The sequence below is a fragment of the Hyla sarda genome, chromosome 4, assembly GCF_029499605.1.
Source record: "Hyla sarda isolate aHylSar1 chromosome 4, aHylSar1.hap1, whole genome shotgun sequence".
Taxonomy (NCBI): domain Eukaryota; kingdom Metazoa; phylum Chordata; class Amphibia; order Anura; family Hylidae; genus Hyla; species Hyla sarda.
The window spans coordinates 397,455,921-397,476,397 of NC_079192.1; the positions used below are offsets into that span (position 1 = coordinate 397,455,921).

Below are 20,477 nucleotides of genomic sequence, written 5' to 3' on the forward strand. Positions count from 1 at the left end.
GATAGATAGATATGAGATAGATAGATAAATAGATAAAGTACAAATAGATGCAGCACACCACAACTTGAAAATCACGGTGCAAAATTTATTTCATAGTGTATTCCAATAGACAACGTTTCACCCGCCTCACGCTGGCTTTTTCAAGGCTGTGAGGCGTGAGGCCAGTGAAACGTTGTCTATTGGAATACACTATGGAATAAATTTTGCACCGTGATTTTCAAGTTGTGGTGTGCTGCATCTATTTGTACTTTATGGATTGAGGAACCGGCGACCGAGGCTCCAAGTATGCTTGCACCCCGTTCAAAACGACCTATCTTTCTTGATGTGCTGTTCATATTTGGACTTTAGATAGATAGATAGATAGATAGATAGATAGATAGATAGATAGATAGATATGAGATAGATAGATAGATATGAGATAGATAGATAGATATGAGATAGATAAATATGAGATAGATAGATAGATATGAAATAGATAGATAGATATGAGATAGATAGATATGAGATAGATAGATATGAAATAGATAGATAGATAAATATGAGATAGATAGATATGAGATAGATAGAGATATATATATATTCTGTGCTGCCACATTAGGACAGTAGTGGATTTCAGTGCAGTATATTGCAGGTATATTTCTGGGTAGTATGTGCTGTTCCTGTCCGGATGGTTGCCTTTATAGCACTTCTATGCAGATACTGTTATTTAACTAATCCGGCCTCAATGGAGCACGCAGGAGCCGAAATTTGCCTAAAGCGGCTCACTTTTTCTTTATTGTTTATAAGCTCAATTGAGCTTTATTTAAAGCCAAATACTTTTGGTGTGAGATGTATATGAAGCATAAGACGGTGTGCGGTGTGTGTGCGGCTCGTGGACGGGTAATGTATGCCTCGTTTAACCTTTACGAAGATGAACCTTTCGGCTGATACATTTTCTAAAGATAGAAGCCGGCGTCTTTGAAGAGTTATGGTCGAGGCTACATAACCTCTGAGCCGTGACAACCATACCGCATTGTGGGGAAAATCGTAAAGTGCGCAGTAGCCAATGATTCCAGAGCTTATGGGTTCATTTATTTTGATCTTGATGATCTGTCTATATAGTTGGACATATGGCTCTTAGTCCAGTGACTTCTTCGGATTTTTGTAGTGTTGTATTTGTCTGACTGACCAGGACACAGTCAGGAGGATAAGAATGGACTTTAATAACCAGGATGCAACGCGTTTCGCTGTACATGCGCAGCTTCTTCAGGCATAACAGAGTAGACACAACAGCACACTTATAAAGTTAAGAGTTAACCCTTTAGTAGAAATAATGGGGAAACCAAAAGTTAACCCCTTCTATGACTACTCCAATATATATAACAAGTATATAATAAGTGCTAACACAGCAAACACTGAAAAAATATAAATATAAAGAAAACAACATATACTGAATATAAAATATTATAAAATATGACATACTATAAATATAACATGCATACATTAAAAATAACAACTTACAATTGAAAAAAAAAATATTTAAAAATAACAACGTACTGTTATATGTATTGGAGTAGTCATAGAAGGGGTTCACTTTTGGTTTTTCTATTTTGTATACTAAGGGGTTAACACTTACCTTTATAATTGTGCTGTTGTGTCTACTCTATCAGTCCTGAAGAAGTTGCACATGCGCAGCGAAATGCGTAGCATCCTGGTTAGAGTCCATTCTTATCTTCCTGACGGTCCTGGTCGGTCAGCGCCGTGTGAGCCGGTTTCTTCCGTTGAAGCTAATCCTTTCCATTCATGATGGTGTCACAGGCATGGCCACATGGGGGGGGGGGGGGGGGAGATTTATCAAAACCTGCCCAGAGGAAAAGTAGCTGAGTTGCCCATAGCAACCAATCAGATCGCTTCTTTCAATAAAAAAAATTAGAAATGAAGAAATGAAAGAAGCTATCTGGTTGGTTGCTATGGGCAACTCAGCAACTTTTTTCTTTGGACGGGTTTTGATAAATCTCCCCCATGGTGCCAATTAAAATGGAAGGCACTATACTCAGCACATGACACATGAATGGTACCCCAAAAGCCAATAGCAGCCTTTAAATCGCTGACCTCGCCAATTATTAGTAAATGTGGTCAGAATTAGTCGTACCAGAACCAAAACTGTGTTTCCACAGGAACCTTCAGTGTAAGGTTTCTGCATTTTCTATTCTACATTTTCAGGCTTTCACTGCTGTGCTCGCCCCTGGTTCTCGTGTGCTGTCAGCATTCGTAGCATTCAGCATTTATGTGCAGGAAATGATCTTAATCCCTCCGGCAATGTAAGATTCCAGCACAGCCACATTGTTTTTCATACTTAATTTTTACCTCCTTGAACAGTTGATGTAGCCAGTGCCGCTTCCTGCCCCCGTGTAGAACATAGTCAACGACTAATTGGAGCAAATGACAAAACGTAATTGTTAAATTAGGGAAACAGAAACATCAGCGCTCACAATAAAAGAATGCTAAATATATATAGACTGGACTGGGAGCTGAATTAAAGGGGTACTCCGCCCCTAGACATCTTATTCCCTATCCAAAGGATAGGGGATAAGATGTCTGAACGCGGGGGTCCCCCAGCGGCTGGACCCCCGCAATCTCGGCTGCGGCACCCCAGACATCCGTTACACGGAGAAAACTCTGCTCTGTGCTTGTGACGTCACGGTCATGCCCCGCTCATGACGTCACGGCCATGCCCCCTCATTGCAATGCAAAAAGACCTAAAAAAATAGCCTGAGGTGCAGCGCTGCACCAAATGTGCAACAAATATACACACCAAAACAGCTCTTAAGATAATGATAAATGCTCCCCTTTTTTTCCTAGTGTCCTCCATCATAGATACAATTACCCTGAGAGTGATCCACACGGGTCACAAACACTTTCATGTGAAACGTAAACCAAATTAACTCAATGGAGGAGGCCAAAGTCCCCAAAATACTAGTCTGTCCCTTTGATCCAGTGATCACTAAGCTTTATCTCTGCTACCATTGTTAGTCCTTTTTCCTTCCTTTAGTAACGCAACAAAATACACTTTTACGATAGGCGATCCCTACCCTATAAAAGATCTTCTTATCGCTCTTATTTTACAGACGGACATTCGAGACCCCACATTTCGATACACCATGTACATCTCATTACGGGGAGATACAGCTTCTTGTATTAGGGTCCGAAAAGAAAGCGTTCTCACGTACAAGGAGATCAAATTACATATTACCGAGCCAAGAGAAAAGTTATTGTTGTCCTTTTACTTAAATAATGGCGCCCAGGTCTTTCATCCAACAATCTCCGGATCAATATATTTGCAGGAGTCAAACGGAATTAGCAAAAAAAAAAACACTTTGACGGATGTATCTTTTTTTTAACCTCAATAAATACTTTGCTAAGTAAACAGATTTACAGCGCCTTGGATACCAGAGCAACAAGCCATGAAACTTAAAGTGATCCCATTGTATAAATTGAACGTGTTTATCCCCAATAGGCTTTCTATGTGCGATATAAAATATTGACTCAATTCCATTTGTTTTCTTTTCCCAGATACTTGGAATGGCATTTTCTATGACCCTCTTCCAGCAAATCCACAGGACTGGCAAAAAATATGATGCCTAGGGGGCTTCTCGAAAAAAAAAAAAAAACAGACGTTTGTATAAATATTTTTTTGCGATAAACAATGTCAAGAACCAAGGAATCTAAACATTGGTCACCGGAACTACCATCACATTGAAACTTTTACCGTAACCCGACTCTTACACCTGCTATTAATTTGCCAAAGAAGAAAGGAAATGCGTAGAGCCGGTTTCCCGCTCTAACACTCTTCTTGAACATCTAAAAAAAACAAAAAAGAATTTAAAGACTTCTACCAATACATGACCGATAGGCTTATGCTTCTGGAACATTTTAAAGAGTTTTGAAAAAATATAGGTGAAGAACACTTAAAAAAAGGATGATTTATGGAAGCCATTGACAACTGGAGCCCTCCCTGTCGGTGATGTTGGGCCAGTTTGCATGGAATGGACTGAAAACTAAATTTTTTTTTTTGTACCTTATGGGACATTGTTTTTTGTTACTCTGATTAGGACTAGTGTTTTCATTGACATGTTTTGGATTTTTTTTTTTGTTATTTTTTGCTCTTTTCTTTTGTTTTTGGGTTTCACTTTCCACAGATATTATTTTAACTACAAAAGTTCTGTGTGATCTTTAAAGGATGCTCCTGCAGTAAGTAGGTTTTTCGAACAAAAAAAAAAAAGAGCATTTGTGTTTATGTACCATTCAGCTAACTAAACGGAAAGGTGTGCATAAAAATGTTACCATTTTTTATTACAATGTAAAGGTATATTGATTATTTTGAGTTATTTTCATAGCAATGTATTGCATTCACATGTTAATTTGTCATGGTAAAGTCTTGTTCCACCTAAATTATATGATATGGGCTAAAAAAAAAGTTACAACCATCACCCACACAGTAGAAGTCAGGGTGCATTCACACCATGTTTTGGGAATCCGGCATCCGGATGGAGTTGGATAGTGACTCCTGTCGTCTCATTTTTGAACTGCATCAGTTTTATTGCCGGACTAAAAACCATGGCAGACCACGGTTTTCAGTCTGGCAAAAAAAAACCTGATAAGGGCTAAAATGAGTTGAGCCGAGTCACTATCTGACTCCGTCCAGCTCATTGAAGTGAATGGGGTGCGGCACGGGTCCGAGCCAGATCCGGCTGCGGTATCGCTAAAACGTGGTGTGAATGACCCCTAATATAATTCAGTCTGCCTGAAAAAAATGCATTTTTGACCCCAAATATCTGGGCCATGTAAAATACATTGGAGGCCGCATTCAGATGGCATGATCCAATAGTGATCTAACGTCAGTCCATCTTAACCAATATCTTAGTTGCAAAACTATAATTCCTGGCATGCCCGCATGTTGGGAATTGTAGTTTTGTGACAGTTTGGAGACAGCTGATCTCAACTATTGAGTGGGGCATCGATGTCCAATGTCTGCAATATAAAACACCACAATGGAACCATATTGGAACCATCTCAATGTGAATGTTGATCGTATTCATATTTTTTGGGTGGAAAATTTGAATCAAAGCAACAATCCATTAGCAATAATGAGCTTTATTATTCAATATTTAAAATATAGAAGAGGCATTGACACTACAGTGGAATTTGGCCACAATTAAGTTCTAGAAAACACAAAAACGCAAGTTATTATTCCAGAGGAACTTGGAAAGTAGGTCTAGCGAATCCAGACATTCACCAAAAATTTGGGTAGACAGTGTTGGCACTGATGAAAATATGTTTCTGTAAGTCGCAATTGATTATGTACAGAACTGACGTTGCATTTTTTAAGAAACAATGACTTTATAGCTATCAAGGAAGTTGTATATCGGATGTCAATATTCAAGGAACCTAAAATATGTCTACAGCCTCAAAAGTGGGGTAGGCTCAAGCAAAGATCATGACTACGTGGCCTATTGTTATGTAATTCAGGCTGAATCACTATTTGTTAAGGCATGTGAAGCCAGGCAGTTCTCAAGGAACCCATAGGGCAGCCATTTTTGTTCACCTTACCAGTATTCATGAGAAGGCATCTCATCCAGTTCACCAATAGTCAGTGATAGAAGCAAAGGAAAAATCCAGCACTGGACAGGTGGAGTAAAATCACAAAGCTTTATTTTCTTCTTTAAAAATGCAGTAGCAAGCATGTACAATGAAGCAGAGCTCAAGCTTGACACGTTTCGTGGTGTCCCACTTTGTCAAAAGCATACTACGAGTGTTACACACAACGTTAAAGTAGAGTACATCTTACCAATAGTGTTGAGCGGCATAGGCCATATTCGAATTCGCGAATATTCGCGAATATATGGACGAATATTCGTCATATATTCGCGAATATTCGCGAATATTCTCGGATTCTCGGTTTTATTTTCGCATATGCGAAAATTCCCGTATGCGAAAATAACATATGCGAAAATTAGCATATACAAAAATAAAATAAGCAAAAATGCGCATATGCGGAAATTAGCATATGCATATTTTCGCATATGCGAAAATTCGCACACCAGTCTCACACAGTAGTATTAGAGCCTTCTTTACACCACACAAGCTGGAAGCAGAGAGGGATGATCACTGTGATGTGTACTGTGAAAAAAAACAAAAAACAAACAAACGAATATTCGTAATTACGAATATATAGCGCTATATTCGCGAATATTCGCAAATTCGCGAATATGCGATATTCGCGAATAAAATTCGTATTGCGAATATTCGTGAGCAACACTACTTACCAACTGATAGGAATCAGCTGAGATCACACAATTAGAACAATGGATAACACAGGTGCATCACTACTCATTAATTAACATTAATATATTTTGTATTTTGCATAGAGACAGATTCTAAAATGAATAATAATCAAAAAGGTACATATAATTTGCATAAAATTCAGGATATATAATGTATCATGATGTGTATATAATAATACCACAAACATGTGTTGGCTGACACAAAGAAAAACAAAAAAGAGAAAAAAAACGCAAGTGCAACAGTATGAACAGCAGCCAAATAATAGAACCTTTGCCTATTCAAAAATGTATAGTCGGTGATACTTCTAAAGCTGACCAGACAGGGCCCGATTTGACAAACATGGATTGGATTCGTAGTGGGGAAAACACTTGAGAATGATTCTTCCCTTTAAGGAGGAGGGTGGTGTTCATGCCTCATTGGGTCCAAGGGTCAGCAGATGGCCCATCAGTTTTGATGAGACATCCGCCCATCGATCCTGGTCACCATAAGCAAAAAAAAATAAAAATTTGTGGAACAGATTGCATGGATTGTTGCTCTATTACATACAAGATATCTAGATGACAAACATTTGACCTGTATCTTTGCACAAATTATTTTCCAAGGTTCTACCACATTTAAACACCGCAAACAATATTTTTAAGGACATTCCTGCTAAACACTTCAGCACATACCTCTAGTCTCATCGCTGCTGCTTTGAACAATGCCGAAATTTGGTCTGCGGTGAGGGCATTGCTTACTTTTTTGATGCTTTAGAAAAACTCATGACAGTGAATGAGAAGAAATAAGGGGCTTTTCACATCATGTTTTGGCTTTACCGAGGAGTCAAGTGTGGGAACTTAAGATTTCCACTCAAGGGCTGGTCCTCCTGCTAATGGCAACAGTGTTCCTGCTTTGAAAAAAATGCAGGAACTCTGTTCCCGTGCATTCCTGGAGGACTTGAGCCCTGGTTGTACCCCATCAGTATTCTGACGTATATCACGAGAGGCTATAAAGTAGCCATAAGGGATAATGGTCCTCTTGTGATCATGTATGCTTTGGCTTTATTCAGATCACATTTTGGGCCCATAGACCTGTTGTGACTATGTTCATTACAGATCTTGAACATATATGCTGTCCAAAATGAATACCGATATAAGGGAGACTCAGTGTAGGCACACATATATGTCTGGTCTATTGAACAATGGTATACGTTGGAATACCGATTTGACAGTATCGCTACAACCGAAATGTTATGCGAAAAGCCATTGAGCAGTCTCTATTGATGTTATTTAATTTGTCCTGTATTCGCAGTAGTAACATCACAGGTTGTATCTATAAGAACTCATGAAATCATCATCATTAAAAAAAAAAATCACGCCCCATACTAAATGCACGAGGGCGGAAAAACATGAAATATTTATTTTTTAAAATGTGACTTTTTTTTAAACTTGTGTATCTTCTCTACTGTTGAGAATAGGACTGTATTAGGAAATGCTTCCGGTCACATGTGCTCTAGGTGGTGTTTCCTTTTTCCAGGAGGACAAAGAAAAAAAATGTCATGTGACACCAGACGTGGAATCCTTGTATTAAATGACATTCCGGTATGGAGGTGAAATTGAAATAATTCCTTAGTAACTAGTCATTTGGCTACCAGTACTTTTAATTCTTCAGTATGGAATTTGCTTGGGTGCCTAAAGCTCTACATCTAAGCGTTTTTGTGACCAGCAAGTGCTATTGGACAACTCTGGAATACATTGAATGGCACATGGTACGGTGATTCAATGTTGCCGACAATGCATAGGTGGAATTGGTCGCAGAGTTGTGTTGTAGTTCCAGTTACAAGCCAGCTATACAAAATGTGTTGGCCAACCATTTAACGTGTACGGTTACCTCCCAATTCCACCAATGACAGGTGACTGGGAAAAGTAGGTTCTGGCATATTGTTTTGGCACTGCCCGATATTGTTTTCAGGGAAATAAGCCACCATCAGGGGAGTCTAAAATAGACTTACTCCCATTTTCCCATTGAAAACACATGCATGCTTGGTCAAGTGTGTATTGAGCGATCTGGAGAGGTAGCTGTTGGTCTAAACGGGTGTTCAAGCTCTCTTATGTGAATTACTAGCTAAATTCTGCATCATGGCTGCTGACTAATGTTGTCTTCATACCATGTTAAGTTCACTTTTGCTGTACAGAACCATCACTGCCATGTAAAGCTTAGAGTGAATGTCCGCCTTTTAACACCATGTTATTTTAGATAACAACAACTTGCGCTATAATGGGTGGAGCTTGGTTTTTTGGATACATAGCTCCATTGCCCACCATAGAAACATATCGGTAGCTATGTAATGAAAACTAAAGGCTTCGACCACTTTACAGCAGAGTGTTGGACCCATTTACATAATAAAATATAGTGTTCAAGGGTGGACTTTCACTTTAATTTGGACCTTGTACATCACTATGATGTAAATGTGGAGATGTTAATGGGATTCAATATAAATTGTACATTTAAGAGTCCTTCTGGTAATATATGTATATGACATGTCATCAGTGGTTCCCGGCACTTGGCCATGCACAACCACATACTGAACCTATATAGGAACCTATAATTCTCTGAATCAGCCCTTAAAGTCTCTACTGATATTGGTCTTGTGTAAAATATCAGTAGTGATGTTTAAGGGTCTGGGTAAAAAAGCCCTAAAGAATTCATTGTAAATTGAAACTTTTTTTTCTTTTTTTAGAAAATGCTCATTATTTATTCTTATGTTTATTATGGAAATATAGCATTCCTTTGAAATTCTGAATATTGTTGTTGAAGAAAGAGGCAAAAAGTATTATTCATCACTTCTAAATAGGTCCAAAATTCTATATGTGTAATTTCCTAATATATATCGGAACCTTTTTCTTCTAGTACAGTGCAACAATGTAGACATAGAGCTTAAAGGAGAAGACATCTTCTGTTCATATACCATATTAGGGCATATAGACCTGATCGAGGGTTCCTTCTTTTCGACCCCCCTCTATATGCTAGTACAAAGAGTGGCTCCCATAGTTGTGAAGTCAAGCTGTACATGGTGGCCCCTTGAATGACCACCATGCCATGCTACATTTCACCTGTCTTGTCCTTATCAGGAAAATCAGCTGTTTGCCAGGGGAACCCAGGGCAATCAGCCAGTCACCCTAAGGGTGGCACTTGTCAACTCCAGGAAGAGCCTGAATAAGTATGCTGTAAGCTCTTCCCCTAGTGGTGACTACAGACAACCAGAATATTGTCTTGTAACACATTGTCTATATGAAGGAAAACTCCAACCTTAAAAGGGATACATTAAGAAATCAGCATTGAATTTTGGACCTAAACATATAATGGTCTTAAAGGTGCACATTCAAAGTTGGAAGTAAGATGAGAAAAATAACAAGTAAAAGGAAGAGAAAGGGGGTTGTCCCACCATTAACACCCGGCTGGAAAGACAGCGGGAGGCCCCTACAGCCAGAAACACCCTTCCCCCACGATCATACACTTATGCCCTACTTTGTGGAGAGGGGATAAGTGGTAATGCTGGGATATCTCCTCTTAACAAGTTTAAAAAAACTAAATAGTTTACTTTTAATTACAAATTTTTAAAAAATGGGACCATGAGATCATTATACCATTTTCAAAATGGAATCTGACAAAAAGCATATTTGCTGCTATCAAAAAAATCACAGAGGTCTGACATTCAGTTTTAGCTAAGACCTAATTCTGAGTTTTCTCTAAAATTTTACTTTGCCTTGGACAAAGTTGTTTTTTGGGATGAAGCAATATTGTATAAGCCAACTCATTACCATAAAGGGTTTTGTCCAGGTTAGAAAACACATTTTTAAATACCCTTTTTAGGGATTTTTTTAGTAAATACAGGGAGGTCCTCTGTTCAGGGTTCAATACAAAGAGTGTCTCGCACTCTGGAGGACCCAAGATCACCATGCATTAATTGATAAAACCGCAGAATTTAATAGGCACTGCGCAATGCTTTATTTCTCCTGTGGTGGCACTGTAGGAGAGTTGTACACTGCACCACAGTTGATCACTTGTGGTCACCTTGTGGTCATCAAATTATCGAAACAGACTTCTTACAAAAGGTGATTGTCTTAAGTCGACAAGGCTTATAATGAAATTTGTGACATCGAAAAAAGTGAATGTTGCTGATGTATTAGGATACTTACATTTATTATTGATCCCACCACCACATTGCCTTTTTAATCGACATACCTTTACGTTTTTGTCTCTGTAATTACCCTATAAGATCAGATTTGTAGACCCATGTGGCAGATGTAGAGGGGTAGTAAGACTTTTCCCACTCTGAACAGAGATTGAACGCACCGATCTACCCTAAATACCTTGGCCAATGCAGGGTGGCTTGTTGGTCCCCCGTGAGACCTAGCACTTAAATGACATGCCCCAATGCCCCCTCTAACTAAGCCCCTGGGTAGATCCATCTACTTAATGCAAAGACGTGGGCTGAATGGCTGTTGGCTTTTTAAACTATTTAAAGTTTGAAAAAATATGGGTTGATGGGGTTGTATGAGGAATAGCGTCATTCTTGTTCATGGGTTGGGTCTTATATTGCAGCTCAGTCACGTTCAAATACAATATTAGCAGCTTTACCGCTAAAATTTGGTAAATTAGGTAAATATAATTGTTGTTACAATGTCAGCTACAGTATTCATTCTTTTTAAAGTTCACATGGGATACTTGATAAATCTTAAATTTTTACCGACTGGTTGGTTTTTGTCAACTGTATTTATGTAACACATTCTTAAAATATTGTAAATTTACAATGATTGAGTTGCATTTCTTTCAAATTATTTTTATACATTTTCACTTTGCTTCATTTTTGCTGTGGTGGCACAATCTATTTATTTTTAGAATTTTTTTTTGACAAATTCGAATTTTTTTTTTAATTGTTATGTTAGGATAGGTCACCGGATTTTATGATGTTTTTCTTTTCTGTTGTCGGCATGTTAAAAAAAAGTACAATAATACCGATATGCAGTGTACTGTATAAAGTGAATACATGAAATCGCAAAAACCAACCATACATCCTATTGTAATATTTATCATATGTGAAATACTATTTTTAGTTTGTCTTTAGCATATTTTTAGGTTCTACGTTAATTCTTTATTCTAAAATAAATTGCACCTTTTTTTGTTTGTTATATAACAGTTGTTTTGTGCTTTTTTTTTTTTTAAATGCAAAAAAAAAAGGATAAAATATTCTTGGCATTTAATATCAGTTCTATTTTTCCTTTATTCTAGCATGTTTTGGAGTTTATTGATCAAGTCAAGGTATTTTACAATATACATATACCGAATATTTATTCACCCTATTTTTTTCAGTTGCAAAATTTTTGGATTTATGTTACCTTAGGTTTTTTATAATATTAAAATGTTTTTTTTTTTAAAGTTAATCCATTAAAATGCAGCATCTGTGAGACTTCAGGTTCCGGCGTGGGAATGTGAAGAGCCAGAGAACAGAGCTCCTGCGCCCCAGGCCCTGTACACGCACCGAAAACCGGCCGCTTCTGGCCCGACTCACCTGTACCGCCTGGCAGGGGGGTCCTGGAATGGAGGGGAGCGCTCCGACACTGCTCCGTGCACCTGCAGCACCCGGCGGCATCTTGCGGCACACGCTCACCTCAGCGTTGCGGCCGCCATCTTCGCACGGGAGACAGAACAGCTGAAGATATAACTGCTGCACTTGCAGCTTAGCACGGGCTGCAGACTCCGCTCCCGACCCAGGGAGACACCACTACTGCTGGGGATTCTCTCCTCTGGAGGCAGATGCATCACGCTTCCCCCCATACTCCTGAGCCAGAACAGCTATAGTTGCACATATAGGAACATCGCCATCATTACCTCCTCTCTGGTGACGTAAGGGTCACAGTACCATTATAACCCAGTATTGCAAGACAGCACCAGCCCTCCTACCTCACAGCTACCCTGCAGTTACACAGGCAGGGAGTATCACTCCGGGCCCCATCTCATGGACCGCTACCTTAACAAAGGGTCCCTTCGGGCGGGCTCCCAGGCACTGGCACTGGCAGTTCAAGATCCCAGTTCTGCAAAAACCACTCATGCACCAACCCAAATAATGGCTATGGATGTGACTGCCAGCCAGCCGCTATTCACTCATGAAGAAGGTGCCCCGCTGCCACCTGAGCCCCCCCAGTTGCCTACCATGGCGGGTTCCCCGGAGGTTGCCTTCTCCTCTTCAATGGATCTCCAGATGCTGGAAGCAGCTCTAGTCAAGTTAATCACCCCCTACTATACAGAAGACCCTTGAAAATACCTTGCGCTCTACGTTAACACAGATTCAGATGGATTTAGGTGCCCAATTGGGTTGTCTAGATGAGGCAGAGGATAAAAATAGTAGCCTTGCTACCAGACTTTGTCAAACAAACTGATCTCTGCTATGCAGCCAGAAGCTGGAGGATCTGGAAAACCGTTTCTGCAAGAACAATCTCCGTATAGTGGGGGTTAGTGAATCTGATCTTCAGGAGACTTTTGTGAAAGTGTATTGCCCAAAGCCTTAGGCCTTCAGCACAAGTGCAGAGTAAAGATGGATCATCGCTGGGGCCGACCACCCACTGTCAACTCTGGGCCTTCTCGGGCTAATGCTTCTTGCCCAAGACAAGTCAGTTAAAGTTGCTGGACTATAATGATAAAGTTGAACTTCTGACGGCTTATCACAAACGCTCATCTCCACTTACTTTCTGTAACAGAAATCCTTTGATTTTTGAAGACTTCTCCGCTGAAATTGCCAAGCGACGTAGAGCTTATGGTAAAGTCTGCATTGAGCTGTTTAAAGCAAAGAAGAGATTTCAACTTCACTATCCGGCTACTTTGAAAATGTTCCGTCCAGATGGCTCCTTTTCTACATACCAGACACCTGCTGCAGCGGAGGCCACTCTACAAGATATCTTGAAGGAACCACCATGCCCCCAATGCTCTCGCCCTCATCGCTCTCAAATTGCTCCATGGTCTTTATCGGCACTGCTGCATACCTCTTATGCTAAACTCCCAACCAGTATAAAGGGATCAGTGCTGCTGTGGGACACGATAATAGCTTGTAAGGAAGTGTGGAAGGTTTTCGGCCTCCTGTTTCTCCTGTCCAAACAGATGCCCTTGCTTGACCACCATGAATTCCCGCAGGGTAGATCCTCTTCTTGGTTGCATTTTTGGATTGCCAAAGGGGTGGGGACGGTGGGGCGACTGATGCATGGAAAAGACCGTAGATGGCTTTCGCCAGGGGAAATGCTTTGCAAGTTTGAACTTCCCCTCTCCCATATGCTTTTTGCCAACCAGGTCCATGCCTCCTGCTCCTCCAGACTCCGAGATCTATCTAGTGAAGCCCTGTCCCACACCCTAGATGACATCATAGGCGGTGACCCCCAGAGAGTATTGATTTCAGACTTATATTTAGCTTTTCGTAACCGTTTTTTTAAAGCTTGATCCCAAGAAGTTGTTTCGCACATGGGAAAGGTGGACCGGAGATGGAAAGGTGGACCGGACATCACTGAGGTTATTTTAGGGGCCTGGGGGGCAGTGCGTAAGAATGCTGTCAATGAAATGTCGAGGGAGACGTATTTTAAAGTGGCCCATGCAGCTTTATATGGGTTTAACATCTTGGCTTCCCTATCCTTGCCTTCATTCATCCCGGATAGAATTGTCAACTGCCCCAAGTGTAAGGCCCCACTTACTAACCTATATCATGGGGTTTGGGAGTGCCCTCATGCAACAGAGTATTGGCGACTTATACAGACCTACATTTGGGATCATTGGTGGGTGTGCATCTCATTTACACTCCAATCCTTTTTGTTCCATCAACTGCGCCCATCTGAGGGAGGGGAGATGGAGGGTGTGAAATTCCCGCGTTTCCTTCATGTGATCCTTCTAGTAGCCCTAAGAAGTCTTTTCGCTACATGGTTAGAACATGCTACTCTGGATTGGCCTATGTTGATTGCGCAGTTGAAAATTTTCCTACAAGTAGACAGGTTAGATGCTGAACGGCATTCTGATTCCGGCACTAAACGTTTTGTCCAAAAATGGAAATCTTTTATCGTTACCCATTATGACTCACGCGAGATCGCTGATTTTGTGCGTCCTTTTCGATATACCTCTTGGTACATTGTGGAGTCTCTGAGAGGCTCTCTTGGAGCTCTGCGTTTGCCAGATGCTTAAGCTTGTTGTTCTGATCTCTAATACTGCTCTATGATTTAGATCCCTTGGGAGTCAACAGAGGTTCAGAGGAGTTAGAGCGCAGCCCTCTACATAGGGTACTGCTTTGTTTTCTATTGTTACTGAAGGGTTGGATGATGAGCCACGGTGGGTTCTTCGAGCCCAGTAACCTAGCTTTCCCCGGACTTATGCTCCATTGCAGACTAGGACAGCGCATGGACAGACGTCATGGGTTATTGTCGGACATGACCTGTATGCCTTTGCTCCGGGGGAGGGGGGACAGTGTTTTATTTGCTGTTTCTGCTATTCCATACCTGATGGCTTGGTTCTTGTTTTCTTATACTTTGAATGTTCTGATATGTATTCCGTTTTGTTTTTTACAAAAGTTTAATAAAAAAATATATAAAAACTAAAATTCAGCATCATGCCATAAGAGCAAATTAAATATTTTATTATGAAAAGGAATGAGATTATAAAAATATATATTTATAACATGATTTCCACTTCAGTAAAAACTATAAAATTTCACAAAACAGATATATATAAACAAACCCAAATAAGAAATAATCATCAATAATCAATAAATTCTTTTATGGGATAATTTATTTTCAATTTACAAAGAAAATTGTGCAACTTTTAGAAATTTTTTTTGGGGGGAGGGGGAAATTTTCGATGCAAATTTCGATTTATCATATATTTGTATTCTGCACAGTTATTTTCTAGTTAAAGTTGTTATTCAGTGATTCTCCAAATACATGTATGATTTTGGTTTCTAGCCCATGTGCTCTTAGTTATTTTATTTGCCGCTAGCTATTGATTAAAATCATCAATTTTTTATGTTTTTTTTTTCCAAACATATTTTATTAGAATATGAAATTTACTAGTAATTCATTTAAAGGGGTACTCCGCCCCTAGACATCTTATCCCCTATCCAAAGGAGAGGGGATAAGATGTCTGATCGTGGGAGTCCCGCCGTTGGGGACCCCCGCAATCAATTCTGCAGCACCCCCGTTCTTCAGCTGCCTGGAGTGAAGATCGCTCCGTAGCTGATGACGGGCGATACAGGGGCGGAGTATCGTGACGTCCCGGCCCCTTGTGACGTCACGCCCCGCCACCTCAATGCAAGTCTATAGGACTTACTGCAAATCTGTATCCTGATAGCTATAGCGGGGGGGGCAGGTCTCGGGCCATGAAGTTGCCATGAGATTTAAACAGGTATCCTGCTGCCAGACTAACATCAGGGTTATGCTTTGAGAACCCCATACACTTAACAAAAAGTTGGCCTGACCCCCCTATTTAGGGAGGCATATGAGTAGCTAAAGACTAGCTGCAACCACATTTGAGTGCCATTTGTCAGCTGCAAGACCCCATGGTTTATTAACCAATGCAGATTGCCCTAGAACCCTTTCATTATCTTAAAGGGGTACTCCACTGGAAAACATTTATTTATTTAATTTTTTTAATCAACTAGTGCCAGAAAGTTAAACAGATTTGTAAATTGCTTCAATTAAAAAAATCTTAATCCTTCCGGTACTTATCAGTTGCTGTACAATCCATAGGAAGTTCTTTTCCTTTTGAATTCCCTTTCTGTCTGACCACAGTGCTTTCTGCTGACACCTCTGTCCATTTTAGGAACTGTCTAGAGTAAGAACAAATCCCCATAGAAAACCTATCCTCCACTGGACAGTTCCTGACATGGACAGATGTGTCAGCAGAGAGCACTGTGGTCAGACAGAAAGGAAATTCAAAAAGAAAAGAACTTCCTGTGGATCGTACAGCAGCTGATAAGTACTGGAAGTATTAAGATTTTTTTTAATAGAAGTCATTTACATATCTGTTTAACTTTCTGGTACCAGTTGATTTAAAAATAAAATGTGTTCCAGTGGAGTGCCCCTTTAATTCAGTTAAGTAGAACCATGAAAGGATTCCCTATTGTTGCTATAATAAGGATGACAAATTGCATTTACAATATGCCCTTGGAACCAACCCAAAAATATATTCACCGTACATTTTTATATTCTTTACAAAAAAAATGCATCAAAACCAGAATTGGTAAATACAAACCTAATATATTCCCTTGCATCATTTCTACTCAATATACATAATGAATTCATTCTAAAATAAGTCTCCAGTACAAATTTTTAATTTTTATTTATTTTGGGGGAAGGGCATGCAACGAACTGAATTGATTTTCTTTTGTTGCTTGAATTATCTGTTGAGCTTTTATCTCATTTTAACACCTTGTTTGTGCTTTTTCTTTTATCATGCTATGCATGCTGTTACTCTATTTTAATGCTAGGCAGGTTCTCATTTCCTATATATAAGGCATTGTTCGCTAGGTTTTATATTTTACACTTATTTATTATGACTGTTGTTGTTTTGAATGACTATTTTACCTAGTATGATTATCCTCTTCTCGTTGGCAGACATTTTGAAGGTTCTTGACTACCAATTCACTGTGAAATTCACTTTATTGAGACCCTTGAGTTGATGAGTCGAATGGCCAGTCTACAAAATGGCTACCATTAGGCGAGGGCATGATGGTCATCTAAAAAAAAAAAAAAAACACAGATGTGTATTAATAATAATTTACAATGGGGCAAAATGTGGCAAGCAAACTTGTGGAAATTTTTTAAAAATAAAAAATTTGCTAAATTTACCACCATGTTAAAATTTGGGGACAGTCGCCAAGTGACTTGCAACTTTTTTTCCCCCATTGAGATGTATCCTGACCATGATTTTACAGCAGTTTACTGTAATTTTATACCACTGCATAGGGTACTTAGATATAAGCGATTGTTACATAGTATGGCCACCATGAATTACACTTGAGTTTATACAGCAAAAAGTATTTGCACAATAGGTATCAACTAAAAGAAATACAGAAATGCTCTGTAAAATACATTTTTTTAAATGGGATCTATTCAGTAGACTTTGTAAACCTTAAAGGGTTACTCCACTGGAAAACATTTTCTTTTAAATCAACTGATGCCAGAAAGTTAATCAGATTTGTAAATTATTTCTATAAAAAAAATAAAAAAAATCCCAATCTTTCCAGTACTTATCAGCTGCTGTATAATACACAGGAAGTTCTTTTCTTTTTGAATTTCCTTTCTGCCTGACCACAGTGCTCTCTGCTGACAGGAACTATCTAGAGCAAGAGAGGATTGCTATGGGGATTTGCTCCTACTCTGGACTGTTCCTAAAATGGACAGAGGTGTCAGCAGAGAGCACTGGGGTCAGGCAGAAATGAAATTCAAAAAGAAAAGAACTTCCTCTGTATTATAAAACAGCTGATAAGTACTGGAAGGATTGGGATTTTTTAACAGAGGTAATTTACAAATCTGTTTAACTTTCTGGTACCAGTTGATTTAAAAGAAAATGTTTTTCAGTGGGGTACCCCTTTATATTTGGTGCTAAAAAATTATTTCCGAGGTAAAATAAAAATAAAAAAAAGTTTCCATGTCTTTCAGTTCTGTAAAAATTTCTCTTAAAATAAAAGAAACAAAAAAGTTGTAAAAAATTGATTTGAAATCCCATAGGATGAATGAAATGTTCTGTATATGTAGCTCTGTGAAGGTTTAACTACAGGAAATGTGTTATGTATACCATATGGGATGTATTGTACAGGTTACGTCGGATTGGGACATTGTTCAAAGAGAATTTTTTTTCTTCCCAAATTTACAAAAACAGCAAAACCATGAAGAGGAAAAAATCCCAATCTTTTTCTCTGTCCTTTAGGTAATATGTTTTACTTCTGACCCTTGTATAAAAAAAGTTGAAGATATTTTTGTACACCCTGCCAAATTCAGCCATTTTTTTCCGATGTGGTAGATGTTAGGATCCCAATGTGCCATTCCATCCAGGTTTTTCTTTCACTCCAGTGTTCCTTCTATGCAATACTTACTTTAGCCTTTGTACAAATTATTTTGTATTAGTAATAATGATAAGAAAAAAAATAATAAACCATGTGATATATTACATTTGATGTGGTTAGTGTATTTTTGAGAGAGTTAGTTGTTTTGAATGTCAAAGTCTCAGAATTTGAAAAAGATACTGATACTGTAGAGGGTGCCTCCAGCTGTTGCAAAACTACAACTCCCGGCATGCCGGGACAGCCGTTGGCCATTGCAGTCAATCATTGGCCTCAGTGGTGATGTTAGCATTGAGTGTTTGAGTGTTGTTAAAGGGGTTCTCTGCCTCTAGACATCTTATTGCCTATCCAAAGGATAGGGGATAAGATGTTTGATGTTTGATAGGGGACCCCCGCGATCTCGGCTGTGGCACCCCAGACATCCGGTGCATGGAGTGAACTTTGCTCCATGCCGGATGACTAGTGATGCAGGGCGGAGGATGTCACGGTCACGCCCCGCTCGTGGCTTCATGGCTATTCCCATAGACTTGCATTGAGGGCCATGGCCGTGATGTCACAAGTCTCCAAAAAAACAAGATAGCTCCTCCAACGACTGGCGGGATCAATCAGCGCTGAGACCAAGGTAAGATGAGGAAATTTTATTACCCACAATGCAATGCGTTTCGCAGAGAATCCACTTCCTCAGATGCCTGAGGAAGCGGATTCTCCACGAAATGCATTGCATTGTGGCTAATAAAATTCCCTCATCTTATCTTGGTCTCAGTGCCTGATTGATCCCGTCAGTTGTTGGAGGAGCCACTTGGTTTTATGCTGAATTTTGGCGTGGAGCGGCTGCAGAGACTTACCATCATATATACCCTACCCCATTGTTGTACTTGGTTGGAGTACAACTTGCCTTGGTAAGTGCAGTTCACATTCAGCGTTTCCATTTATCCCAAGGTATCACACTATGAAGCGCGTCCTGTTTTTTTAATCTCTCTACTCACAAGTCTCCAGCGCTGAAACCGATGCTCTAAACGAACGTTGGGTGCAGCGCGGAGATTGCGGGGGTCAGACATCTTATCCCCTATCCTTTGAATCGGGGATAAATGTCTAAGGGCGGAGTACCCATTTAAGTGCTTCCCCTGCTGTCTTATTAAAAGGCTCCCAGAGGCTACTTTTGGGTAGTGTACCCCTTGGCGAGAGATCAGTGACTGTGCATCATTGGATTTAGGGAGGCAGGATGGTTGTTTTGATAAATTGTCGCCATCTAGGTCATTCTAATCAAGCTGTTAGGAGGTGTTGGGAGTAGTGGTCATGTGAGGGCACACACAGATGGTGAACAGGCTCCAGATATCCCATACAAACCACCAGTAGAGAGTTTTTTGTTTTTTTTTGTCCACCATTCAGATACAGGTGGATGAAAGAAATTCCATGTTATGGTGCCCATTCATGTCCTGCTATAGATAACCAGCCACTGTCACCTTTGTTTGCTGTGGTGTAGTAGAAATTTGGACTGCTAAGGACTTAGACCAATCCAGGTCTGATGACAGTCAGGCTCGAGTATGGAGGACTCTCGTTGAGCGCTTCAATCCTCTTCCACTGTGAAGCGACACACTGCACCAACTGGCTCTCTAGCAGTGGTCTCCAAACTGTGGCCTTCTAGATGTGGCAAAACCACAACTCCAAGCATGCCCAGACAGCCTTTGACATTTTTGGCATGTAAAACCCAAAACATGTTAGAGTTAGGCGCAAACTTGTAAATCTCTGGAAACTTCTGCAGGAACAGTAATATACCGTGATTTCACGAATACTGCCCAGACCATTGACAACTGTGAGGAGAAGAGGTAACACAGACAAGAAGTAACATGTCTGAAGGTGAAGCCAAGGAAGGACAAGCGCTTACAGGGGTACTCCACCCCTAGACATCCCCTATCCAAAAGATGTCTGATCATGGGGCTCCCGCTGCTGGGGACCCCTGTGACTTCCCTGCTGCACCCGGCGTGTGTTTAGAGTGTCGGATGCAGCTCTGGAGGCTTGTGACATCACGGCCACGCCCCACTCGTGATGTCACGACCACCCCCTCTCAATGCAAGTCTATGGAAGG

General features: G+C 40.0%; 1 protein-coding gene across 7 annotated transcripts in view; it reads left to right on the forward strand.

Moving 5' to 3' along the window:
• TSPAN9 (tetraspanin 9) overlaps positions 1–16,257 on the forward strand; it is a 468,673-nt gene extending 452,416 nt beyond the window's left edge. For all 7 annotated transcript variants that reach the window (XM_056517265.1, XM_056517266.1, XM_056517268.1 and 4 more), the window contains one exon: positions 3,553–16,257. In XM_056517265.1, coding sequence (XP_056373240.1) covers positions 3,553–3,624 — 72 coding nt within the window. In that variant the 3' untranslated portion in view covers positions 3,625–16,257. The remainder of the gene's footprint in view (positions 1–3,552) is intronic.
• Positions 16,258–20,477: the final 4,220 nt, after the last annotated feature.